A 27794-nucleotide genomic window follows, 5' to 3' on the forward strand; every position below is an offset into this window, starting at 1 on the left:
GATGCAGCCTTTGCCTTATCCAAGCAAGGCCTCCCTCCCTCACAGCGTTCCCCACCAGAGTGCAGTAGACCAAGTGACTCGCTGACTGGTCCTCATCGCCCAAAGGCCATGGGTTATGTTGGGGTTCACGTTTGGTGTTATGTAGTCTGTAGCTTTAGACAGAAGCACTGATATGATATGTATCTAACAGTAGAGTATGGTATGGGGTAGTTAGTTTTAATGTCCTAAACATTCTTTGTGAGTGAGATCCAGTGGTTTCACAAGACAAAACAGCCAGACACTTGGTTGCAAATGACCTGGGTAAAAATCCACAAGGAGAGATCCCAGACCTTATCTGGACAGTGAGTGGACTCTGAGATGCACCGGGAGAGCACACGGACAGCAGCACAAGCAGCTTAGAGTAAAACTGTTGATCAGCAAGCCCAACTGCAGACTTCAGATTAGCATCAGGGTACGTGCACATTCACTTGAATACTGCGGAGAAAGGAGCATCCCCACAGCAGCTCCCAGATCAGACTCTGCTCCCCAGCCGGGAACTGGAGGCCACCTTCCATTGCTGCTCTTGCACCTACCAGAGAGATTCGATTTAGACTGTGATATCGCAGTCAGGACCAGCCGTCTGGGGTTGGGGAGACAGCACAGCAGTAAAGTACTTGCCGTAGGAGCTGAGACAGGACCCCCAGCGTTCATTGAAAAGCTTTGGTGCAGAGGGCCCACATCTGCACCTCCAGCAGTGGGGCCGAGCATGCGTGGAGACCGGTGAGTGTCAGCATTTGCTGGCGGTCAGCCTAGCTGAGATGGTAGGCTTCAGGGCTTGTGAGAGACTGCGTCCAACAAGGCGGAGTGTAACAGGGCGATCGGTACCGTTGGCCTCTCCACACTTGCATGCTCGACTGTGCTCGCACCCCGTCCCCCAACACACACACCGCCTTCTATCAAACATCCTTCACAATATTTTCCTGCGACGAGGATACATTGAAAATAAGACACAAAGAACCATGTGACATTTTATTTAGCTCATTTCCAAGGCTAAAGTGAGTAAATGTGCTTGTCACCGAGTAAGATCGTCACGGTGGGTTCCCAGTGACATTTTGGATTAATGGAAAACTATTCGGCTTTGGAATAGGTTTTGAAGTGGAAGTTGATGTGTTTTGATCGGTTTTGAATCAATTTACAATTCATGAAGCCCTTAGATGGCAGAAAATAATGACTGCTGTGTGAGGCCGCTTGGTGAAAGTCACAGGAATCATCAACAGAGATTAAAAGTGTCTCAAGGCAGAGGACGGCTCTGGTAGAAGCCTAGAGCTATGGTAAACAGGCCATTTGTTAACAGGGAAGGGCTGGCTCTGCGACAGGTCTCTTTCCTGCATGCTATTTTAATATTCAACATGTAACCAACCGGTTTCATGTAACTGTAGTTTATTCTTAGGGGATATTGTTTAAAATAAATTATTTGTAGTAAAATAATATAAAAGCTTGGGCTTATGTGGAAATTTCCACTGGAAAATTGGAATTAGCATTGTATAGGATACTGTGTAAGGGATACCGTGGGTTATAGTATTGGATAGAATACCATAGCACATAGTGTCATGTAGACACCATTACAACATACTATATTTTTTATTTTAATAAACAGCCCGGGCAGGTAGTCTGTCTAACTTTGACCAGGAAATGATTTTCTTATTTTCCTCATTTCTTGGTGATGGTCAATTTATGCTAGTCCAAGCTCAAATCCAAGTCTCAGAACCATGGTGCCCCTGAACTAGAATGGATCTTAGTGACTATCTGTCATCTGATGCTTCCCCCTTCCTATTACAGAGCTCAGGGTTCCCCCAAAGTCTCAGAACCTAACTGATACTAGGCACCATGCTTATTCTACAAAATGAGCATGTTTGCAGAATACTGAGGAGGCTCTATTTGTGATGAGGTAATGCTTGCAGTAGTGTAGGAGGCAGCTGAGGGCCTTTTCATGTGATATGGTGAGTGCTTTGTGTACATAAAGGTGAGGACTACTGGGAGAAATGGGATGCTCTGCTCGGGGACACTCCAGGAAGGAGAGCTTAGAGCCTGTTTTCTAGAAAGTAGAACTCTAGAACAGCCCTAAAGGTTGAATAGGCATGTAGGGGGTTGGACTGTTGCTGCTTCTATTCAAATGCTAAATACTGTACCCCAAGATCTGTTTTTTCTAAGACCAGTGAATCCTCACAGGTATCAGCTTTTGTTATGTAAACCTTGTCCCCCAAGCTGTCCCTGATTGGTTAATGAAGATGCCTATAGCCGAGGCTGGGGTGAAGAAAGGTAGGCAGAGCTTCAGGTCCCAGGTTTGTGGGTCCCAGGATGGACCATGAGGGGTAGGTAAATCATGAGCACATGGACATGAAGGCAGGTTTGCTCGAGTAGGAGGGGCCTAGTAAGAACATTGCAAGTGATATCTTGGGGTTATTGACAAGGAAGTAGCCAAATTAGCATAAAAGATTGATGTCTGCCCAGCTCTAGTGATTCTAAGTGCGCCTCTCTCTCTCTCTCTCTCTCTCTCTCTCTCTCTATATATATATATATATATATATATATATATATATATATATATGTGTGTGTGTGTGTGTGTGTGTGTGTGTGTGTGTGTATGTGTATATATATATATATATATATATATATATATATATCGGCTTTAAAAAAGTAACCACAACCTGGGCCACCAGAAAATTTGTGTATGTGCCAGGCAAGGAAACTGTAAAGGAACACAATGAAACTTGATAGGACACATTCATACACACACACACACACACACACACACACACACACACACACACACACTATACTCTTGCATACACATACTCACATACACATACATACATACACATGCATACACTCACACACATATACACACTCATACATATGCACACACACATTCACACATTCACACACACACAGGACATGAAACCAAGTTGGGGGGAGGGCTAGGCTGCTAAAAAGAAGAGGCTCAGAGGGAGAGAGCATAAGAGGGGTAAATAAGGGGAGAAACATGACTAAAAAATCATTATATATGCATGAAACCGTCAAAGAATAAAAACAAATACAATACAATTAAAAAAACCTCAAGAGTCTATGTAACCTCTCTCTGTCTTGTTTGTTTTTAAATGTTTCATGTGTAATGACATCTGTAGACATGCTGCCAGAGGAATTTGAGAATACTTGTGTTTACCATGGATATTGTCGTTATTACAGCTGCTACAGTAGACCGTGAGGGAAGAGTCATACAGTGACCAGTTGTCTACAAATATCCCCAGATAAACGCACTAACAAATCTGTAGGAGAAATGTCCGATCTGAAAAGATCGCAGAGCCTGCTGCAACCAGGTAATTAAACCGCAACACTGACAATCATGTTCTAGAACCCTTAAAATTCATAAGGTCAGTTGCAGCATACTACAGGAGGAAGCAGCGAGGGACCTGAGAGTCAAAGGACTTCAGTTCAAATCCTGCTTGGCTGTGTACCAGCTGAGAAGGCTGCTCCCTACTGCCTGTAACTCCAGCACATCAGCACCAGGGGGCCGGACCTCTTCTCTCTCTCTCTCTCTCTCTCTAAAAAAAAAAATTAATTATTTTAAAGAAAAATCTGATAGTAGCAGAGTCCAGAATTGTGACAGTGTGGGAAGGACCGCGCGTGATAGCGGTGCAGGCTATATTTACCGCTGGAGACTTCAACACTTCCATCAGTAATCCTCAGAACAGGCTAGATCTCAGTCCTTACAAATAATCAGTAAGGAAGCAGAAGACCTGACCGACATTTTCCCAGCTGGCGGTCATAGAACACTGAGCCCATGGTACCGAGCATTCAACAGTCTCTCTGCCAGGGCCAGGGTTAGTAGACGTTTTATTTGCATCTGATTTTGATGCAATTAGAATGGACATTTGGTACAGTTGCAGAGCGGTAGGAAAACTGTTCTTGTTTCGCGTTACGTGCAGCCCGTCTTCCCTTCCCACCTCGGTCCTTCCATGCTTGCACTGTTTATATATCTTCAGGGAGCTGCCAGTGAGGGCAGTTGCTTCCTTTATGGCACTGTGGCTTTTCCTCCTGAGACATGAGATGAGAAAGGGCGGGGCTGGGGGCGCGGTGGCATGTTGGAGGATGAGCACCGGCTTCTAGAAATATTTCTGTGATATCAATCACATGAGAGAATCACCGGTCATAGGACTGCCACTGCTTCACCCAGCGGCCCTTCTCAGAAGTCCTCGCCACCAGTTAGTCTGCCGGGCCAGCAAACTGGTGTTAGGTGGTGCAGTCGAGTGCTTAGGGCATCCCAGCTTGACCTCCCTGTGTGAAACCAGAGCCTTTCCAGTTACAACAAAGAATGAGACAATACAGAAAAGTTTACATACCATAGGTCAAAATACGCGTAATATATCATGTGATATGCAGTACGTACATCAGCACGTATGCTTTTGAATAAATGAGGAGGAGAAAATGAACCATTGCCCTGGAACCCCTGGGCCTCTGCCTGCTGGAGCCCTCATGGCGACACAGGCAGAGTTGGAGGTGAGTAAATAAGGCTGGGGCTGTGTGCTTTCAACAGCACAGCACACGTCAGTTCCAGAAAGTACTTGTGAAAAAAGTGCTTGAGTGTTTCGAATTAGGAACTAAATTACTTTTAGAATTAAAGGATCAGGATAGTGGTAGCTCCAGTTACTTATTTGACAAAACAGGAGAGAGCTGATGGAGCTCGCCTTAATGTATTAGGAAAACAACCTCTGGGTCCCCCGCTGACAGGACACTTTCTCCAAGTGCTATTAATTAGAACGCGTTATTAGCTGTCAGCAGGGAACACACACCCTTTGCATGTTAACTAAAGTGCAGTCACCATTTAGCTGGTGGGGCTTGCTCAGTGTTCAAAACACTCTTAATCATTAGTGAGTTAGTTAAACTATAACATCATGAGATAAAAATAATCACTGTCGTCACTTGGGAACAAGTTTGAACTGGACTGGTCAGATGTTCTCAATCTAGTCAGTGCTGACTGTGTTGATTGCTGCGGGGGGACAGTCAGCTATGGTCACATCTGGAGTAACCCAGCTCCGGATGTAGCCACCTCAACCTGCCCTCCCAAGGCTGCACATTATCCTGAGAGCACAGTGACCGCTCATTCCTGCTTTGTGCTAAAGTTGGTGGTACTGGGGGCTCCATCTTCCATTCTCAGTCACCCAGAATTTACAACGTATAGCTGTAATTCATGTATTTCTGATGTCGTATTTTCTTGTTAATTATTATCGACTCTACCCTTGGGAGCCGTTCAAACGATGAAAAAGCTCATTCAAGTCTCCTTGGTAGATTTGCTTCGATATTAGCTCAGAGATTGTAAGAAGCTAACATTTTCTTTCAGGGGTATCTCTTTTTCACTTTTAAAAAAATTGGGGATGTGTGTAAGATATATACAGAGATGAAGAGCAGTGTGCGTGTATGTGTGTGTTCTTTATACCAACATTTGTCACGTTTGCCTTCCTTATTCCAGTTAATAAGATGATCCCCATTTTATTTACTTTCCAGCAAACGGCATGTGTCCATCCTCCTGTATGGTGGAGATGATGCGCCCATGCTCCCATGCGTGTGCTTGTGGGCACCACATTTGTTTATCCATTCGTTTTGGATGGACATCTGGGTATTTCCTTGTCTTGGCCATTGCGAATACTCTTGTATAAACATGGATATCTTCATATCTCTGTGATATTCTGTCTTAGATTCCGTCTTGTGCATATCCAGGAGTGGGATAGCAGGATCATATAGTAGTCTCACTTCATATCGTTTTGGCGAATGTTGATAGTCACAGTGTTTACATTAATGCATGCTCACAAGGGGTGTGTAAGAGATTCCTCTCTGCACACCCTCACATGAGCTGTTGTTTCTGACTTGGGGGAGGTGGAATCTCACTGTAGTTTTGCTTAAACATTTTTTTTAACATATGTATTTGTTAGGCGTTTGTATTTGTTCTTTTTAAGCATTAGTTTACCAGGCCTCAGTACTTAAGAACACTTGCTTCTCTTGCTGAGTTTCGTTCCTAGCGTACATGTGGTGGCTCATAACTGTAACTCTAGTTCCAGGGGATCAATGCCTTCTTCAGGCCTCTGTGAGCAGCAGGCGCGCACATGTATACACACACACACACACACACACACACACACACACACACACACACACACACACACATTCAAGGAAAAGCTCATACAGGTAAAATAAAATAAGCAATGTCTAAAAGCTTAGCTTACACAGCTTTACTGGTTTTCTTGGGGGCATTGATACATCCTTCCTTCTCTTAGCTTGCTACTCCCATTCCCCTGCTCCCTCTCCCGACTTCACCCGCCACCTCCCGCAGCTCTTTTCGGTTTATATGCCATGCAGTCACCTTCCTCCTGCTGCCCTTCCCTTAAAGTCTCCTCCCCATCTCACGGGCTCCTTTCTAGTTTTCTGGCCTTTCCCCGCAGTACTCCCACCTAGACACACATTAAATGACCAAAGAGACAATATACAGAGGAATGAGAACAGAAGGTATTTGTCTCTCTGAGCCCTGATCGCCTTGCTTCGTTTATCCATTCTCCTACAGGTTTTATTTTTCTTCATGCACAAATAAAAATTCTGTCAACCCAATACTCGAATAGGCCAATTGTCTGCATAGCGTATGGATGAAGTTCTGTACCATTCGTTATGAACGGACACCCACCTCTCTTTCAGTTCACATTCAATATTCCAAATTCAGTTAGTTACTCTGGTACACTGAGTTCGTATGTGGGGGACTAATCTAAGGACAGTGTACTTGTTAGAAAGCACATGTGCTAGAAGTCTCTTGTTCTCCCCTAGTGCGCACAGTGAGAAGCTGGCCACCCACAGGATAGGCTGAGAGCGCACACGTGGCCTTGGACGCTCCTGCCTGCAACTGTGAGAAACCGTTCAGTGCTGTTCTGTGAGTTTTGTCAGCAGCACAGGCTGGCTGATCCACCATTTAGGGACAAAATTACCTGCATATACACAGCCATACTTGAGCTAATGCATTCTTTGAGGATGATTGTTTGGGTCTAAGCATGATTAATGCTGTCTTTATTTTCATTTCACACAGGGGTGAGTGACTGAAACTTGAGACTTTGCGACTTGCCCAGAATGACTCGGCTGAGAACACCATGTTGAGAGCACAGCCCTGCAGTGCTGCTGGCTCTGTGGGGAGGGCACAGCCCTGCAGAAAAGCATATTCAGTGCATACATGTGGGCAAATCGCGTCTTTACAATCTTTAAGAATTATAAGTAAGGTTTGATTTTTGTCCTGTTATTGCAATCCTTTTATACACATTACATTTAAATACAATATATGCCATTTTACTTTGTATATAATATTATCCAAAGAAATAATATTAAACATAGATCCCTTAATATAGCATAACATAAATTTTTATGTTATATTTTAAAAGCATGTTTTTAAAAACAAGATAAAAACTCTTCCAGAGTAACTTGGAAATACTGTACTTAGATCTAGGAGTTAGGTTAGGACCTTCTGTGGCATTTTATCATTGACTTGTTTTGCTATATTTTTTCCTTGAAGTAAGAGAATATTACCTTGTACTTATAAACTCCTGCTATTTGAAAGAACTACTGGAGCTGTCTTCCACGCCACTACTTTTATCTTGATGGTCTGTCTGTCTGTCTCTCTTTCTTTCCTCCTCCTCTTCCTCCTCCTCTTCCTCTTCTTCCTCCTCCTCCTCCTCCTCCTCCTCCTCCTTCTCCTTTTTTAGATTTCTAAAAAATTTATTTATTTTTTTCCACTTTTTAAAATTTGGGTATTTATATTTCAAATGTTATTCCCTTTCCCAGTTTCCTATCCATCAGCCCTCTAACTCCTCTCCCTCCCCTTCTATAAGGGTGTTCTCCTCCCTAGCCACCCCCATTATCACTCCCCCCCAACAATCCCTTACACTGGGGGTCCAACCTTGGCAGGACCAAGGGCTTCCCCTTCCACTGGTGCCCCAACAAGGCTATTCTCTTCTACATATGCAGTTGGAGCCCAGGGTCAGTCCATGTATAGTCTTTGGGTAGTGGTTTAGTCTCTGGAAGCTCTGGTTGGTTGGCATTGTTGTTCTTATGGGGTCTCAAGCCCCTTTAAGCTCTTTCAGTCCTTTCTCTAATTCCTCCAACAGGGATCCTGTTCTCAGTTCAGTGGTTTGCTGCTAGCATGTGCTCTGTATTTGACATGTTCTGGCTGTGTCTCTCAGTGTTCCTGTCAGCCTGCACTTCTTAGCTTCATCCATCTTATCTAGTTTGGTGGCTGTATATATATGGGCCACTTGTGGGGCAGGCTGTGAATGGATGTTCCTTCAGTCTCTGCTCTAAATTTTGCCTCCCTATGCCCTTCTATGGATATTTTTGTTCCCATTTTTAAGGAATAAAACATCCACATTTTGGTCATTTTTCTTGAGTTTCTTGTGGTCCGTGCATTGCATCTTGGGTAATTCAAGCATTTGGGCTAATATCCACTTATCAGTGAGTGCATACCATGTGTGTTCTTTTCTGATTGAGTTACCTCATTCAGGATGATATTCTCTAGTTCCATCCATTTGCCTATGAATTTCATGAAGTCATTGTTTTTGATAGCTGAGTAGTACTCCATTGTGTAGATGTACCACATTTTCTGAATCCATTCCTTTGTTGAAGGGCATCTGGGTTGTTTCCAGCTCCTGGCTATTATAAATAAGGCTGCTGTGAACATAGTGGAGCATGTCTTGACGGCATCTCTTGAACACAGTTCTAGGTGCCATTGTGGAGCACCCCATATGCTCGCCCTGTGGTTCGCACTCAGGACAGGTTTGCTGAGGTAGGAAAGGTCATCCTTTCCATCTTCCGTAAATGCAGCTGAAGGAAACCAAAAGGCATCATGGCTCTTGAACCCCCTTGTCTATCTTAATTTGCTGTTAGACCGTAAACTCCCTAAAGTGTGTGCGAACAATGTCTCTCTACAGCACAGAATGTATTACAGAGTAGAACATGCCCAGGACAAAACCCTCTCCCAAGTGCAGACAGTAACAATGTGTTGCAGTTATGTGGCCAGATGGGGAAGTCTAGTTGTGTTTCAGAGAAGGAGAGAGAAAAGTCATACTTGTATGAAAATACTTCTACAAAAACAATACTTGGAAATTGAGTTTCCTGGAAATTAATGTAATAGCATTAGTTATGCTATTTACCATTAAAGGCCAATAGTTTGATGATGATGATGATGGTGATGATGATGTCAACAAGTACATTTGTCTTTATTCACTTTTTGTTTTCCTTTAATATTTCTTCAGCAAACACAGAGAGCTGCTCATTGATACTGGTGGTTCTGCATCCTCAGAGGGAGTTTTAAACCGCACCTTCAATGAGCATACATTCATGTTTTTCTCACCATTAGTCTCTAGACAATAGAGCACAATGACTATCTGCATAGTGCTTGCATTGTCTTTCAAGTGACCTAGAGATGGCTTTTGCCTGTGGAGGATGCACCTTTCTATCCAAGGCCTTGAGCATCTGCTGATCTTGGTAGGTGCAGTGGGGGATGAGGAATGCCCAACCCAGCCAGGAGCACAATGTAGACTACTTACATTTCTCTGAGGCAGAAAATGTCAGGATTGGAATATCTTGAATTTGGGGTCAGTTAAGATAAGCGGGTACATCTTAAAAGTGATCTTTGGGGGTTATGATTTTAGAAAACTTTACTACTTTATTCTTTCAGAGAATGGGGCCAGGGACCACGAATTGACAGAAAGCACATTCATCCATGTAAATTCATTAGGTTTCTGTCTCATTTGTTGGGATTCGAACTTCCCAGAGGCTGTTGGAATTCTTCACTGGAGGGTGAGAGCCCCTGCCCTACCTAGAGAGCTGCGTTTTTGCTCCGCATCCACAGCATAGCACACAAACTGCTGAACCACTCTAGCTCACTTTTAGACTGACTTCTGAAACTTCAAATTAAAAAAAAATCCCCCAAACCTTTCCCAAAGGAGAAAGACATCAAAGTAAAACATATGTCGAGAAGTAATTTCATGCTGGTTTAAACTGAATGTATATATCTGAACAAGTTTGGCCAAGAAAAACCCAAAAAGCACTAGAAAGGTAAAGCTTGGTGGTGCAGGCAGAGGCAGGAGGATCACAAGTTTGAGGCAAGCCTTGACTTCATCTAAGGTCCAGATCATGGAAGACTACAGAAATTCTTTCATAAATAAACAGAGAGATGGGACAGAGAGAGGGACAGAGGAGGAAAGACGAAAAGAAGGAAGAGGCAGCAAGGTGTCCAGTGAGGGTTTCATGTTTCGGGAGTGCTTTTGTTGAAAAGTGTCTTTCACTGGGTGGGTTTGGTGGCTCATGTCTGCCCTGGCCCTTGGGAGGTCAGTGTAGGAGTTCGAGAGCCCAGCCTAGGATGCACAGGACTCCAACTTGACTCCCTACCCCAAATGAAAAGTTAAGCATATTTCTTCAATATTCATCTGTCTGTCCATCTGCCCACCTACCCACCCACCCACCCATCCATCTATCCGTCCATCTATCCATCTATCCATCTGTCCATTCATCTATCCATCCATCCATGAATAATTGATCTTCTCGTCTACTTTGTAAGGAAAACAATTTGGAGACATTTTCGGTGCCTGATAAGCATCAGAGCTGTGTGTTCTTAACTATAATTAGGGACAGTACTGCCACTCTGCCTGCACAGGTTAGTGGCAGCAATAGGGACCTGTGCACGGTAAAGGTAAAGAGAACCAGGTAAAAGGGGTGACTCTGACATGTTGGGAACCCACTTGGTGTTTCCAGAGAAATTAAAGAGGAGGCCTGAGAGTTCAACTTCTTTTGAGATATCAGAATGTTAAAAAAAAAATTAACAAATAGAGCTGCTCTTTATTCCAGATTTCCCTGTGATTGATCCAGTTTATTAGATTTTGGAGGCAATATGCAAAATGCCTGACTCCTAATGGTTTTAAGTGTGTGCCATGGGCAATTAAAAAAAAAAAAAACAAGTAAAAGTACAACACAAAGGACTGAAATGGAGAGTAACTAACATGGCTTAGATGCTAATATTAACTGATAATCTAGACTCAATGGCTAGGAAAAACTCGAGCGTTTTACCTTACAATATATATCAAAGAAACTGAAACGTTTTCTCTCACTACATGAATATTTTGGTAGCTATAAAGACGAGGCTTTTCATTACAAATATAGCTCAACACACTCAGGAGTTCTATATAAAAATGCAGAAAAATAGTTTAAAGCAAAACACAAAATCTAGTACACGTGAGAGAAACCGAGGTGGGTAACAGAGACGTCAGTTTGAGTGTGAGCCTTGCCAGCCATAGGTCCTTCAGCACCAGATCTGTGGCTAAGAAAATTCCAATGGAATTATATTTAAATATATAGATATCAGTTGTAGCTTCAGATTTCTTAGTCACGTGCTTTTAAGAGCAGTGATACGTTGAAAGCTCTCCAATTTCAGTAGAGCCGGGTGAGGAAGCTTATAACGCGCTTTCCCTGTAGAGAAGCAGAACAGCCTCTGGTTTTCTGAAGAGTTTTACCATCAAAAATAGATTCTCTAAGTTAAAAAAATACTTTCTTTGGTAATGCTATAGGTTGACGTTTCTAATCGGAGTCTGTACAAATTCTTCAAAAGGAATAAATGATCCTTCTGGGTGTAGTCCTACACTCATGAAGGATTCGAGTTGAGAGGGGGCACATGGTTCCCCTCTGGTCTGTTCCTGGATTTTAGGCAGGTCATCCTCACACAGTCTCTGAAGACCCCAGGAATTCCATTTGTACAGCGGATTTGCGTGGTGGGGCCGAACCACTCTTCTTCCGGAATTCTGCAGCAATTTCGTCAAAAGACTTTCCTTTGGTTTCTGGAACTTTAAAAAATGTGAACAAGGTGAAGACCAGGACCACCCCAGCAAAAAGGAAGAACACGTAAGGCCCGAGGAAGTCCTGCAAGAGAGCAAACAGTAGAGTCAGCAGCTGCATGGCTCGCCCTGTCCTCGTGGACTCGCACAGTGTGGGCACTTACCGCAATGTACTGGAAGCAGAGGGCGATGATGAAATTGCAGACCCAGTTGCTGAAGGCAGCCAGTGCCAGAGCCGTGGGACGGGGTCCTTGGCTGAAAAATTCAGCAACCATGAACCAAGGGATTGGACCTGGCCCAATCTCAAAGAAACTGACGAAGAGGAAGATGGCCGTCATGCTCACATAACTCATCCAGGTGAACTTATCCTGAAGATAAAGAGAACATCTTAAGTGAGAGGGGCAGAGTTTAGCAGCTTCTGTGTTCTCTCAGGCCAGGTTCAGAGGTGGACACAGTTCTTCTCATGTGTTTGTTTTCCATAAAGTTTAAATGACTTCAGTTTGTGACAAGTTAGGCTGACCCACATCTTGCTTCTGCATTAAGAGATTCCGCCCAGCCAATCCCTTGCTTTAGGGCACCTTGGCTTTTCTGTATTAGGAGGTTCTGCCTAGCCAACCTCTTGCTTTAGGGTCTTTGGGTTTTGTTCCATGGCCACTCTTTCTCCCTGTGACAAGCAAGAAGGTCCATAACCCTAAAGTCTTCCTACCAAGATGGCCAGACAGGGGTTGTGACTCCAGCCGAAGCTGGATGAGGACACTGGACTGAGAGGGGAGGTTTAGGTCCCAGCCCATGGTTATACCAGCAGGTACCCATGGAGACTGTGCCCTGACCAAACACGCAGCAATGGCTAATGACAAGCCTGTAATTCCAAGAACATAGTTCCCCTTCCTTTACATTTCTCCTCTTCCTTTATTTCATAAGCCAGTCTGGAGAGCTTGCTACTCACAGAGCTCTTTACCCCAAAGGCCCAAGATTTAAAATACCAGTCCCGGTACCAAACTCACCAGCAACACAAGTCCCAGCGACATGAAGATGGCACAGAAAAACATGCCAATCATCCCAGCCAGGAACAGGGTCCGCCGCCCTGCCTTCTCCACAAGCAACACCTAGGAAGGTTTACAGAACGTGATGTCAGCATCCATTGTATGGATGGGGGCAAGGCGGTGCTGTGACCCCATTTTACAGATGCACAACTGAGGTGAGACATGATGCTTGTGTATGATGGTGGTGCTAGTCTTCATGAACAGTGGAAATTAAATGCTGGCTTAACTTGACCATATTGATTTGAGAAGTGCAGTCTTGAAATAGACTAGGGTCTTCCCAACACCCTGGGGTCATCCCTTTGACTACAGCAGTGAGAGGTTCTATATCCTGCTCTCTCCTAAGATTATCTCTACAATGAGGTTGTGAATGATTCATCAGGGCTGAGGTGGTAGCTCGCATCCTAGCCTCACATGCACGAGGCCCTGGATTCAATCTCCAACATCACAGAAGAAAGCCCTGTTGTGCTAAAACCAAAAGGATGGCCCTGGTTTTTCTCAGCTGCTAGTTTTAATCCTAAGAGTCTGTATGCCACAGATGTTGGAGACAGTGTGACTAGTCCGGTGTCAGCCAATCTTATGCAACTCCTCAGTACTTAATGTCAAATGATGACCACTTACCGGGTGACATTTAGAATTTGATCATTGGGTTAAAATAGTGAGCTCTGTGTTTTCCTGCCGTGCTGATAGGTGCGGGCTGTGGGAGTGAATGTGTATTTGGAAACAGAAGACATCACAGCAAGACATTAGGGTGCTTCTGCGTCCTGAGGGAACCTGGCACTGAGTTATGAACCCTTGTATCAATGAGCGAGGTTTGCTATTAACCAAGATCAATATTTGTTGACTAGAGTCTGACCCATGGAATCTTGTCAGTGCTGGATGGATGGATACACACACACAGACACAGACACACACACACACACACACACACACAGACACAGACACACACACACACACACACACACACACACACACACACACGAGTGAACTGCCCATGCTCATCAATCTAAGTAAGTCCACAGCAAACCCACATTTAATTACTGAGAAGTAACCAAGAAAAGAGTTCCTATATATTTCTTTAAAATTGCTATTTTATTCTCTCCGTGTGGTGCTGTATGCATGTGTACGTGTCTGTACCATATTCCTGCAGTCCTTGCAGATCTAAGAAGAGGCATCAGATGCCTTGGAACTGGAGGTAAAGAAGGCTGTGAGCCACTGTGTGGGTGCCAGGAATTGAACTCAGGTCCTCTGGAAGAGCACTTGGTGCTTTTATCCTCCGAGCCACTTCTCTAACACTCTTATACATTAAAAATTTTTTTTATATCAACGAGTGTTGGTGGAGGGTGTCAGATCCCCTGGAACGATAGTTACAGACAGTTGCAAGCTGCCATGTAGGTGCTAGGAATTGAACCTGGATCCTCTGGAAGAGCAGCCAGTACACTTAACCACTGAGCCATCTTTCCAGCCCCTATATATTTTTTTATTTTTCTCACATACATTACATCCCTACTGTAGTTTCTCCTTTGACTGCTTCCCTTAGGTCCCCACCTTCCCTTTCCCATCACGTCCACCCCCTCTGCCTCCCCTCAGAAAAGAGCAGGCCTCCCAGGGACATCAAGCAAACAAGACATAAGCTACAGGGTTGGGGATTTAGCTCAGTGGTAGAGCGCTTGCCTAGGAAGCGCAAGGCCCTGGGTTCGATCCCCAGCTCTGAAAAAAAAAAAAAAAGACATAAGCTACAGTATGACCAGGCATGTACCATCAATTACATCAAGGTTGGACAAGGCAACCCGATAAGAGGAAAGGGGTTCCTCAAGTAGGCAAAAGAGTCAGGGACAACCCGACTCCCACTGTTAAGATTCTCACAAATTCACCAAAGCTACTCAGGCATACCATACATGCAGAGGACCTATGTCAGACCCTTACAGGCACCCTGATCTCTGTGATTCCCCATGAGTTCCTGTCACTTGATTCTGGCGTGTGTTCCTGTGGTGTCCTTGAACTCCCTGGTTCCTCTGACGCTTCCCCCACTCCCTCCACAGGACTCCCAGAGCCTCTTACACATTTTTTTTTAACTTGTTCAAAGCTGGTAGGATGAAACATGGTGTTGACATAGTATTGTCAAGTTATGGGGAAACAGGGATGTTTCTGCAGGAACAAAGGCTCTTTCACATCGGTTTCCTCTGTCTATAAAAATATTAACTAGATAATAAATGCTAAAAATGCATGTTTTGAAAACTGAGTCACATTTTCTCCTGGAAGATAGGCAACACTTGAATGCACTCGAGAGCTGGAACATCTGCTGACGCTAGGCAGCCACTGCCTTCTTCCAAGAGCCATACTGCCTCTCAGGTCCCTCCATCTTTCTGCCTGTTTCATTCTTTTCTTCTGTGAGCCCATCAATATGGATGAAAACAGAGCCAGGCACGGTTCCCATCACCGTGGATGAAGTCAGGAGCCTCGGAGCCAGAGTATCACTGGGAACAGCTGTGCCTCAAGCACTCTGAGAAGGGGCACTGAGTGGTTTATGTTGCTTCTGGGTTAGTGAAACAAACCACAGTTCTGATTCTTCCTACACCAGGCAGCATGAATGTTGCCTTCAAGTGCAGAGACACACACAGAAAAATGTCTTCGTTGTGTTTTGATATGGTTTGGTTTGCTACAGTGTCTTGCTATAGAGCCTTGAGATCCTCCTGCCCCTGCCTCCTGAACGCTCGACCAAACTAAATATAAAAACCTCCAGTGCTTTCTCTAATTGTGGAGTGTTAATGAACTGATTGTGTGTGTGTGTGTGTGTGTGTGTGATCTGCTTTAAGTTTTTGTAAAAGAAAGGAATGAGATCAAAAAATTTCATATTCAAAACAATGAAATGCTGATTATAATTTGTGATAATTATCAATTAAACTGGTCCTCCATTCAAATGAGGCAGAGTACAGGGGGAAGAAATAAACTTCTACATAAATTTTTTCCTGTGGTTCTTTTCCCTCAGAATTTGGGTTACCCAATAGTAACAGCTTGATGCTTTATATAGAAAATGCTATTATAAGCATTTTGTTTTAGTAATAATGACCATTTTGTAAATATATATATTTGACAAAGAGTCTCTTGGATTGTGTCCCAGCAATGGCCATTATTGACTGAAGCATCCTTTGGCTTGGGCAGGTACTGTCTCTAAAGTGGAGTTGTAGAGCCATGACATTGTGATTTGTTTGTGTTTCTTTGCTCTCTGAGATCTGGCACTAGTTAATAAGATCTGGGGAGCCAGGCTGTAATTTATTGACCACCCCAAGGTAAACGTTAAAGTCCATGTACAGAGAAAAAGCACAAATGACCAAAAGAAGAGGAGTGCAGTCTTATGGCCAACATGAAAACTCAAAAGCATTTTGAACATGTTGTATTCAAAGATAAAAATAAGCCAAGTTAATCTCATTTTGAGTGAATTTCATTTTATATCAATGTGCATTGGTGAGAGGGTGTCAGATCCCCTGGAACTATAGTTACAGACAGTTGCGAGTTGCCATGTAGGTGCTAGGAATTGAACCTGTATCCTCTGGAAGAGCAGCCAGTGCACTTAACCACTGATCCATCTTTCCAGCCCCTACATTTCTTTTATTCTTCTCTCATATATTTCATCTCTACTGTAGTTTCCCCTCTGAGAAATCTTTGTACTTTTTCTTATTGTGTTAAACTATCAACTACTCACAGGCTTTAAGAAATAACTTTCTTTCTTTTGTTGGAAGTAGGAAAATAATGACATTTCATAATTTATATCCATTCTCCCCAGACCACATATTTGTATGTATCACTAGGAACCATACAAACCCCCCTGGAAGTCTTGCCCTGTGAGCTAACATCATAGGAATTTGCCGTTTGCTTAATTCCGTTTACAGGTTTAGTTATCTATTAGCTTTTGAAATGGTTTCCCCCAGATGCCAGAATGAGATATCTCCAGCAGGCAGGGAGGCTGAGGAATGTGCCCTATGTTGTTACAATGGCAGTTTGTGCACAGGCCCTGAGGTGTTTAAATAGAATAGAAGGACCGGAACCCAGCGTCTGCTACAGAGAGAAAGTCTTGCCAGTTGTTAATTCGAGTTATTAATTCACCAAATGAGTAAGTGACTGGCATCCTGTACAATGGAGAGCCGGTGACTCACCACCTCGGGCAGCCTCTGTCAGCACTGGCAGTGGCTGGGGTGTGCACAGGACGTTCCCACTATTTACTTATTGCACCTATCTCTTATGTCAGGAACACACACAGTGCATGTGGACAAAGTTGCCGATCACTGTTTGACATGTGCCACCGTCCCACCTCCACTCCTGGGCAAAGGAGCAAGCAGAGTGTTCATCGAGCTAATGACTTACAGAGACAGCCGTGAAGATCATGTTGATGGCACCAACGCCGATGGTTGCATACACAGGCTGGCTGATGCCAGCTGTCTGAAAAATGCTGGTTGAATAGTAAAATATCTGCAAAATAAGAACCGGCCAGCCTTAGGCAGGGAACCTCCCACTGAAGTCTTGGAGGCGAGACACATGGCTGCTTATTTTTAGTGTATCACGGTCCCTAGAGTCTTCTAAGGGTGACCCCACCCTTTCCTTAGACAAGTCTTCCATCAGTGTTTAAGGCTCTAAGTTCTTGGCTTAGCCTGAAAACTCTTATACATCCTTTCCTTTGTTTAATTTCTAAAGCTTTTGTTAAAGTATAACATGTCTATAACAGTACACATAAGCAAGCAGCTCAATCATGTTCAAAAGCGATTACACCCATGTAAGGAGAGCTCAGGTCAAGGAACAACTAGTTGACAACTCTGATGAACCCCTCTGCCCCAACATCTGCTATGATGGATGGATTTTGTCAGGTCCTGTACTCAATATAAATGGAAATGTATCTCACATGTGGTCTTCTTCTGGCTTCTTTTGCTAAACATCATCTCCATGAGAATCCTCGCTGTCCTGTGCTTTGGCCACTGTTCATCGGCACCACTACGTAGCATTCTGATATACCTGCACACTACAATTTAGTCACCTATTCTACTGGTGGCTTCTTAGGTATCTGATCTTTTAGGGTGTTTATAAATAGTGATGCTGGGTATATACTTTTTTATTTGTTTGGTTTTTCTTGAGACAAGGTCTCAGTGTAGCCATGGCTGTCCTGGAACTTACTGTGTATACCAGGCTAGCCTTGAACTCATGGAGATCTGCTTGCCTTTGCCTCCCAAGTGCTGGGATTAAAGGCAAGCACCAATGTTCTGGCAGGCATATACTCTTAACAGTTATTTTGGTGGAGTATGTGAGTATTTACACCCAGAATTAGAATTACTGGGTCATGGTGTCTGTTATAAATTCAGGTTTGATATAGATGCTGCCTAACAGTTCCAAAAAAGTAATAAAGTTTTTATATACTCACTCATTTATTTTTTCATCTTTATTAACTTGGTATTTCTTATTTACATTTGATTGTTATTCCCTTCCCAGTTTCTGGGCCAACATCCCCAACCCCCTCCCCTCCCTTCTCTATGGGTGTTCCTTCCCCATCCTCCCCCATTACCACCCTCCCCCAACAATCCACATTCACTGGGGTTCAGTTTTAGCAGGACCAAGGGCTTCCCCTTCCACTGGTGCTCTTACTAGGCTATTCATTGCTACCTATGAGGTTGGAGCCCAGGGTCAGTCCATGTATAGTCTTTAGGTAGTGGCTTAGTCCCTGAAAGCTCTGGTTGGTTGGCATTGTTGTTCATATGGGGTCTCAAGCTCCTTCAAGCTCTTTCAGTCCTTTCTAAGATTCCTTCAATGGGGGTCCCATTCTCAGTTCACTGGTTTAATGATGGCGTTCGCCTATGTATTTGCTGTATTCTGGCTGTGTCTCTCAGTAGATACTCACTCATATATATAACAGTTCTGGTTGCTATTATCATCTATCTGTCTACTATCTACTCTCTATCTATCATCTATTTATCTATCTATCTACCATCTATCGGACTATATATCTATCATTTATCTGACTATCTATATATTTATCTGACTATCTATCTGAAGTATACAATCCAAATGGAACCATGTACTCCTTTTTGTGTGGATTATTAGAAGTCTGAGATTTTACATTCTAAGAACATTCTAATTTAGGTTGGGGGTCAGAAGTAACTTAACTAGTGTTCTTTCTTGCCTTTTATTCATTACAGCCTTTGCCTTATACTCATACATGTATACCCCCACTTCTTGTGTTGGGTATATGCATGCAGACTGGCTTGCATGTGTGCATTTGAGTGTATATGCATTTGCATATAGAAGTAAGTGGTTGGTGTTAGGTGTCTTCTCTTATTTTTTGAGACAGGGTCTTTCAAAATCTGAAGCTCATCAGTTTGAGAGACTGTCATGTTCATGATCCAGGAATCAGTAGATCTCCCACTCTTAAGTTCTGGGGCTTTATACACAGTTATAGCTAAACTCTGCTTTGTATGTGGGTGCTGGGACTCTGAATTCAGATCCTCTTGTTTGCAGCAGCAAGCAATATACCAACTGGGCCCCAATGTCTCCTTCTTAATGGACCTAAGTCCTATTGTTGACATTTTTAAAATACTGAGCTAACTTTAGAGAGCCATTGAAACAAAGCATGGGAAATCAATCATCATTAAACATATAATAACCCTTGATGTCACTTTTCACAAATGCCTTTTAGTGACTTAAGCCTGACTCTGTCTCTGTCTCAGCTCCTTTGCTCATCAGTGGTAGGCACTCTTACGCTTACCCCATTGATTCCAGAGAACTGCTGAGCCAAGTGTAGCATCAGTGCCACCACAATGGGCTGCCGATAATTCGGATCCGTGAAGAGCTGGATCACGGAGACCTTCTGCTCAGTCGACGCCTCTTCCTTTTCTTTCCTCATCTCATTAATATCTTTGGTGACGTCCTCAGTTCCCCTTAGTCTCTTCAAGCCTGTCCCCCAAAACAGTCAGGTTAAAACAGCCCAGATCAAAAGAAATGAGTATTTTTATTCTGGTCACAAAGGCACTCTATTTGTGCATGCCCGTGTTTTTGACCTAACAGCATTGGTACTGGAGATTGTTGTTGACGTTGTTGTAAAATTAAATTTTGTTCTTTGATTAAAGAAAGAAAAGAAGAAAAACAGAATATCTGACTTCAGAGAGAGAGACAGAGACAGACAGAGAGAGAGAAAGAGAGAAAGAGAGAGAGAGAGAGAGAGAGAGAGAGAGAGAGAGAGAAGCTCCTCCTTATCGCAAACCCACAATTCTGAGAATGGTCATTGGGAAGCCTCTGGTTAAATCTGGTAGGCTACATGTGAGCTCCTGCTGTGGGTGAATACACAGCTCGCCAGTCACTTCTGGATAAAATCACAACACAGTGGCTGTAGCTAACTCCTTTGTGTTCTTCAGAGCAATTACAAGGTCCCATGTTAATTTATGAGCACCCACTCACCATTCACACATACTATTTGTTTTAGCTGGTAACCCCTCAATAAGAGAAAGGCAATTCCCTGCTACAGACTTACTTTTCTTTGCCCTGACTTCCTCTTCCAAATTTAGGTAAAGGTATCTGGGGCTTTCTGGACAGAAGAGCAGGAGCAGACACTGCAGGAGAGCTGGTACAGCAGACAGGCCAAGTAGGATGTGCCAATAATCCTGATTGCCCAGAATGAAGCTGAGGCCAGCAATCTGAAAAGACAAGGAAGGAACCTATGAGCTGCACAGTACACTGGGCCTGAGGTCTACAGAAATTTATTAGTGATCCTTGACTATTAGTTCATGTTGGCAAAAAAAGGAGGCGGCTGTCATTCATGAGTTCCATTCAAACCAAGTCAAGAACAATTTGTTAGTAAAGAATTCATCTATGCCTGTCTTCATTCACTCCAGTTGGATATTTATTCTGGAGATCAACTCAACTTTTATAAACACATTTAGTATCAGAAGCAAAACACACCATGCTTTTGCAGGCAACAAGGTGGAATTGTACTGTTAGAATGGCTACCAGGCATGATGATGTGTGTCTGTAACAAAGCCCCGAGAGGACACAGAGACAAGCAGATCCCCAGAGCTCACTGGCCAGTCAGTGTACCCGAAATAGCAGGTTCAATGACTCTCTTAAAACCAAGGTGGAGAAGAGCAGAGGAAGATGCCTGACATCACCCTCTGGTGGCTACAGAGACTCATGCTGTGCACGCACATGAACAAGTGTATCATGCACACACACAGGGGGGATATGTCACTTTGTGCTTCACTTTAAAAGCCCATCTTAGGTTATGCAGAGCTTAACTATTTCACAGAAGAACAACCAGCTTTATGATCTCCACGTGGTAGTCCATAGACTTCCCTTTAGATATCTTAAGTGCAGGATTCCAAAGGTCCTCCTGAGGTCAGAGGGTAGAATGGTCAGAGGGTGTACCAGCTGAAGAAGAGTTTGAATTTCAATCACCAGATAACTCACTCAGAGCAAAGAAACCTCAAGCAGTCAAGACTCTGGAGTTGGCTATTTCTTGGCATTCACATGTTAATTCTAGGACTTTCACATGCATTGTTAACCCCACCAGCAGCTCCTAGTTGGACATGAGGAGTGGAAATAATTCACCTTTGAGCTAAAGGCCTGCTTTTTCCACCACCTCATATCACTGTGGGAAACAATGCTCCCATCCCTCCCTGGCCATGGCTATCTGCAGTCAGTGTGGGGATGAGAGTCAGGAAAGGGGAAATGAAGTAGAAGGTGGCCAAAGTAAGGGTGAGGAGAGTTTACCTGACTAATAAGAATGCCCGTGACAATAGCCAGTTGGTGAAGAGTGCCCAGGGCACCCCTGAGTGTGGTTGGAGCAATCTCGCCAATGTACATTGGAACCAGTCCTGAAATTAGCCCTGTATGAGACACAAACATACACATGTTAAAATGCAACCTGGGACATTTCAATAACTGTTGTGTAGTTCAATTATGATCAGCATCCTTACTGAAAGTTACTCCCTAGATGTCTTGGAGGAGCCCTTGTCCCCAAACATGGGCACGGTTTATGCAAAAAACTGGCTGCTATTAGTTTATGGAGAAATCCTTGGTTAGTACTGTACTAAATGAAGGTGGTGTTAGAAGTATTAATGGAACGAAATGCTTAGTTGTATTTTGAGCAGTTTTTGTGATCTTACTTTAAAATGTTTCCATGTTAGAGTTTAGTTTGTATCATAGCAGCTTAGGTTGTCTTGAGAAAAGAGCTTGGAGGATTTTTAATAACCATCCAGACTTGTAGGATTAAAGGAAGTTAACATCAAGGAAGTTGGCTTCTGGAGAGAGGCAATGCCTCAGTGGAGAAGAGGGCTGCACATAGGTTCTATGCCTAGGTGAGTCCGCACCACATTGGGATACCTGAGATCTCCATTGGGTGGTATGGAGCTGCAGAAGGGGGCGAGGGTAAGGAACTCAAGGGCTCCTCCCAGCTGCCCAGTAAGGACAACTTAGCTTCTTCATTGCATCAAAAATCTTAGGCTTCTGCCCCACATGTGACTGATACATATACAGCCACCCAATTAGACAAGATGGATGAAGCAAAGAAGTGCAGGCTGACAGGAGCCTGGATGTAGATCTCTCCTGAGAGACACAGACAGAATACAGCAAATACAGAGGCGAATGCCATCATTAAACCACTGAACTGAGAACAGGACCCCCATTGAATGAATCAGAGAAAAGACTGGAAGAGCTTGAAGGGGCTCGAGACCCCATATGAACAACAATGCCAACCAACCAGAGCTTCCAGGGACTAAGCCACTATCCAAAGACTATACATGGACTGACCCTGGACTCTGACCTCATAGGTAGCAATGAATATCCTAGTAAGAGCACCAGTGGAAGGGGAAGCCCTGGGTCCTGCTAAGACTGAACCCCCAGTGAACTAGACTGTTGTGGGGAGGGCAGTAATGGGGGGAGGGTGGGGAGGGAACACCCATAAAGAAGGGGAGGGAGAGGGTTAGGGGGATGTTGGCAGGGAAACCGGGAAAGGGAATAACATTCGAAATGTAAATAAGAATTACTCAAGTTAATAAAATAAAAAAAAAATCTTAGGCTTCAAATGCTCACAAAATCTAAGAACACATCAAAAAAGTTCACCACGATTGAGTAGGCCTCATCCCAGAGATGCAGGGATGGGTTAATCTACAAATCTCTGTCAGTGTAATCTACCATAAGAACAAACTGAAAGAAAAAACTCACATCATCACCTCATTAGATGCTGAGACAGCCTTTGACAAAATCCAACACCCCTTAACGATAAAAGTCTTGGAGAGATCAGGAATAACAGACACATATGGAAGTATAAAGAAAGCAATTTACAGCAAGCCTCTAACTAACATCAAATTAAACGGAGAGAAACTCAAAGCAATTCCACTAAAGCCAGGAACAAGACAATACTAACTATTCTCTCCACAGCTATTCAAATATAGTACTTGAAGCCTAAGCTAGAGCAATAAAGACACCCAAAAGAGACAAGGGGATACAAATTAGAAAGAAGTCAAAGTATTACTATTGCAGATAATATAATAGTATACGTAAATGACCCCAAAATTTCTACCTGGGAACTCCTACAGCTGATAAACACCTTCAGTGAAGTGGCTAGATACTTAAAAAAAACCAGTAGTCCTCCTATATGCAAATGACAAATAGGCTGAGAGAGAAGTCAGGGAAACAGTGTTCTTCACAGTAGCCTCAAGTAATATAAACTAACTGAGGGTAACTTCAACCAAGCAAGCATAAGGACCTCTATGACAAATACTTCAAGCCTTTGAAGAAAAAAGTAGAAGATCTCAGAAGATGGAAAGATTCCCCATACTCATAGGATTAACATAGTAAGGATGGCAGTCTTACCAAAAGCAATCCACAGATTTTATTTGAAAAAAGGACTTAAACTCAAAGATTTTTAAAAGTACTGAGCCATTATGCTTTCTATATCTTTTTTATTACATTGACTGATTTGTTTGTTTAGACTCTCTCTCTCTCTCTCTCTCTCTCTCTGTGTGTGTGTGTGTGTGTGTGTGTGTGTGTGTGTGTCCATCTGTCTGGGTGAAAGTCAGAGGAGTCTGTTATCTCTTTCCCTGTGGGACTCAGCAATTGACCTCAGGTTGGCAGTCTTAGTGGCCAGGGCTTTGACTTGCTAGGACATCCCTCTTGCTTTGTTGAATTTTCCTATCTCTGTTCAGACTCCTGCCTCTGAAGGTTGGAAACCTTGTCTCCAAAAACTAGTACTTCTTCTAGCTATGAAGTTCAATGGAGGGCAGAGTCCATTATCTGTTTCTGTCCAATTCCCTCTTCCTATGAACATCACAGTTTTACTGCTCTAGACAGCCATGTCTGGAATGAAATAGGTCTAAGAGGTCAGGCCTTACCATATCAATGAAAGACAGAGACACCATAGCATAGGCCATCAGTGCAAGGTAGGATCTGAAGAGAACCAATTGTTGGTTGCAACGCAGGGGCAGTAGTAACAGCTAGTGTTTATCTGGTTTATATCCACCAGATGCTATGCTCGACAGTTTACATATACTCTCCCAGTTCCACTAAAGGCTGATGTTATTGTCATCTTCATTTCACAGATAAGGAAAGAGAATCAGTTACATAATTCGTCTGAGACCAAACAAATACTAGTGGTATTCCTGGGGTGGGCAAACACAGATGATATCACAACTTGCTTGTACTGTGCCACAGACAGTGTCACCACTGACTTTTATTGTGTCCTATTGTCTTCCTTCTGTGATGCTGTATTCAGCTTCATAGATCTCTGCCTAGACTAACATTTAGACAATGCTGTCTGTCTGTGTGTGTGTGTGTCTGTCTGTCTGTCACTCACCACAGTACAGTCCTGATACGCTTCTTCCAGCAATGATGAGAGCATGTGCTGGTCCAAATTTGGAACACCCCATCAAGAGGGCTCCAGTCAACGAGAGGCTGTTTGCAGCCAACATGGCTTTGATCCTGAAATTTTAAAAAATAAATAAATTCAACACCAAAATGCGAAGAAATTACTTGTTTTCAGACCATGATGAGACTTTTACCTATGAATAACTATTTTTATTTGTACTGAAAAGCTATTCATTGAAGGATGTCTGCTACTTCCTTGTGTATGATCTGATGTGTGGAGCTGTGAGTACTGTTCATGATGGGAGACTTTCATCCACCTGTCTCTTATTTTCATGAGAGGATTCCTTTGCTTTGCTCTTTGTTTTTGTGTTTTGGAGGTGAGGGACTCACTCTCTAGCCTGGGCCAACTGGACCTTACTCTGTAGTCCAGGTTATCCTGGAGCTCTCAGAGTTCCTCGTGTCTCAGGAATCTTCCAGAATGCTGAGATTACAGGCCTAAGTTTACTATGACACTTCTGATACTTACTCCTTGTTTGATTTTTCTACAACTCGTTTGTTTTTGGTGGCAGAAGAACTGATTTCTGGAGTTGCTTCCCATCATTTGCCTCTTTATCATTTTGTTGACAGTAAAGGTTTGTAGTTGCTGCTTTGAACTCAGATTTCCTTTGGTGAGAATTGTTTGGATAAATTAAAATGTCCTTCTAAAGCTTGACACAATTATAACTATCCTCATTTTCACCCAGAACCAAGATATTTCTTTGTAAAATTTATGATCAATATTAGCCAAATGTGAAGAATTACATTATTTTTGAGACAAGCCATCATTCCAGAGTCTAGGCTAGTGCAGAATTCACTCTGTGGCACAGCCTGTGGCAATTCTTAAGTCTCGTCCTCCTCACTGTTTCAGGTGTAGACATGGGCCACCCCGTGCTTCTGCTGTAAAGTACATTTAAAGCTGACAATAGCAATAAAAACATCACTAACAAAAGTGATCATACGAAAATCACACATGAGCTTTCTTGAAAGTTAAGTCAAAAGTAACAAAGCCAATACAAGAATCTGAGCAGACAGGCTTGGCGGTTTTGGTGCCACAGTGAAATGTGACGTGTAAACCCCTTGCTGAGTCCTCCTTGTCATTCTATCAATGTCTCATACTCGGATGACAAGGGAACTTTTTATAAGCAAGCATCTTCAAGTCCAAACATACCTTTTCCTTAGGAACAAAAGCTAGGTGTCTACACTGTAGCAATTGCCTAATAGCCACGTAGTAGGCTGAATAGTGTCCTTAAGGAGCCCAAGTCCTAGCCCCCAAGCTCTGTAAATGTCACCATATCCAGCAGAAGAGGTCTTGCAGAGGTGATTACAATAACAGTCTTGGACAGGAAGAGTATCTTGGGATATTCAGGTAAACTATGAAATTGCAAGTGCAGAAGAGAAGGAGAAGCCATCATAGAAGTGGGGAATGGAGTGAGGCCCTTCTGAGATGGTGTGCTGGATAGTTCTAACATCAATTTGACACACGCTAAATTCATATGAGAGGCAGGAGCTTCAACTCAGAAAATGCCCCCATAAGATGGGGCTGTAGGTTAGCCAGTAGGGCATTTTCTTAATTGACGATTAATATGAGAGGGTAGAACCCCTATTGTGGGAGGTGCCATCCTTGGGCTGCTGTTTCTGGATTCTGTAAGAGAGCAGGCTCGACAAGAACAAGCCAGTAACAGCATTCCTCCATGACCGCTGAATCAGCTCCAGGTTCTTGCTCTGTTTGAGTGCCTGTCCTGATATCCTTTGGTTATGAACAGTGTTGTGGAAGTGTAAGCTGAATAAGCCCTTTCCTCCCCAAGTTTCGTTGGTCATGGTGTCTCATCACAGCAATAGTAACCCTAACCAAGACAGAAGTTGGTACCTCGAGTGTGGTATGGCTGTGACAGATCCGAATGAGTTTTTAGAAGGATTGTGGAATGGCTTTGGAATTTTGGGATAGAAAAGTCATTGAGTGTTGAGAGTTCACTGAGCTGCTCTGTAGGAGCTGGAAAGATAAAAATGATGAGGGTTTTAGCTCATCATTGGGGATTTAGCTCAGTGGTAGAGCGCTTGCCTAGCAACCACAAAGCCCTGGGTTCGGTCCTCAGCTCCGAAAAAAAAAAGAAAAAAAAATGATGAGGGCAGTGCAGAAGATGGAGGCCTGGTTTGTGAAGTTTTAGAGGAAAGTTTAAAGACTATTGGGGCCATTGGTTATTCTGTGGTTCTGGTTAATGGGGATGAAGAATCAGCTGTGATTAACAAGAGACCAGAACTACTAAAGCGAAACCTTTGCTTTGCTGGGATACTCAATGCTGCTCAGTCAGAGCTGGGAGATTAGTAGTGATTAAGGGGACCCGCATCACTGAGATGAAATCTTCTGGGAAGTGTTTCCTGAGAGGACATAGAAGCTGTGTTCCAGAGCCATTCAAGGTTGTACCTCATCCTGCAGCTGAACTTGGTAGTGTAAGAGTCACTCAGGTAGTATGGGATTTGAAGGCATGAAAGGGTCTTAGAGGCGGATACTCACAGCCAACCATTGAACTGAGAACAGGGTCCCCATTGGAGGAGTTAGAAAAAGGACTGAAGGAGCCAAAGGGGTTTGCAAACCCCGTAAGAACAACGATACCAACCAACCAGAGCTCCCAGGGACTAAACCACCATCCAAAGAGTACACATGGACAGATATAAGGCTCCAAATGCCTATGTAGCAGAGGATGGCCTTGTTGGGCACCAGTGGGAGGAGAAGCCCTTTGACCTGCTAAGGCTTGATTCCCCAGTGTAGGGGAATGTCAGGGAGAGGAGGCTGGAAGAGGGAGGTGGTTGGGGCGGAGGAACACCTTTATAGAAGAAGGGGAAGGGGGTTGGGATAGGGGGCTTATGGACAGGAAACTGGGAAAGGGGATAACATTTGAAATGTAAATAAAAAAATATCCAAAAGAAAAAAAAAGCAGCTGAGGCTTGGCACCATGAGAGACCAGGAGAGGCCATTGGTAAAGGTGTAACCATA

General features: G+C 43.5%; 1 protein-coding gene across 1 annotated transcript in view; it reads right to left on the bottom strand.

Annotated features, from left to right (window-relative positions):
* Positions 1 to 10898: 10898 nt before the first annotated feature.
* Slc2a2 (solute carrier family 2 member 2) overlaps positions 10899 to 27794 on the bottom strand; it is a 28023-nt gene continuing 11127 nt past the window's right edge. The window contains exons 4-11 of the mRNA XM_032898577.1: positions 24753 to 24877; positions 21671 to 21786; positions 20436 to 20598; positions 19674 to 19861; positions 17291 to 17395; positions 12893 to 12994; positions 12053 to 12256; positions 10899 to 11973 (exon numbers count right to left, since the gene is read on the bottom strand). Coding sequence (XP_032754468.1) covers positions 11773 to 11973; positions 12053 to 12256; positions 12893 to 12994; positions 17291 to 17395; positions 19674 to 19861; positions 20436 to 20598; positions 21671 to 21786; positions 24753 to 24877 — 1204 coding nt within the window. The 3' untranslated portion in view covers positions 10899 to 11772. The remainder of the gene's footprint in view (positions 11974 to 12052; positions 12257 to 12892; positions 12995 to 17290; positions 17396 to 19673; positions 19862 to 20435; positions 20599 to 21670; positions 21787 to 24752; positions 24878 to 27794) is intronic.

This window comes from Rattus rattus, chromosome 3 (genome assembly GCF_011064425.1).
Source record: "Rattus rattus isolate New Zealand chromosome 3, Rrattus_CSIRO_v1, whole genome shotgun sequence".
Lineage (NCBI taxonomy): Eukaryota > Metazoa > Chordata > Mammalia > Rodentia > Muridae > Rattus > Rattus rattus.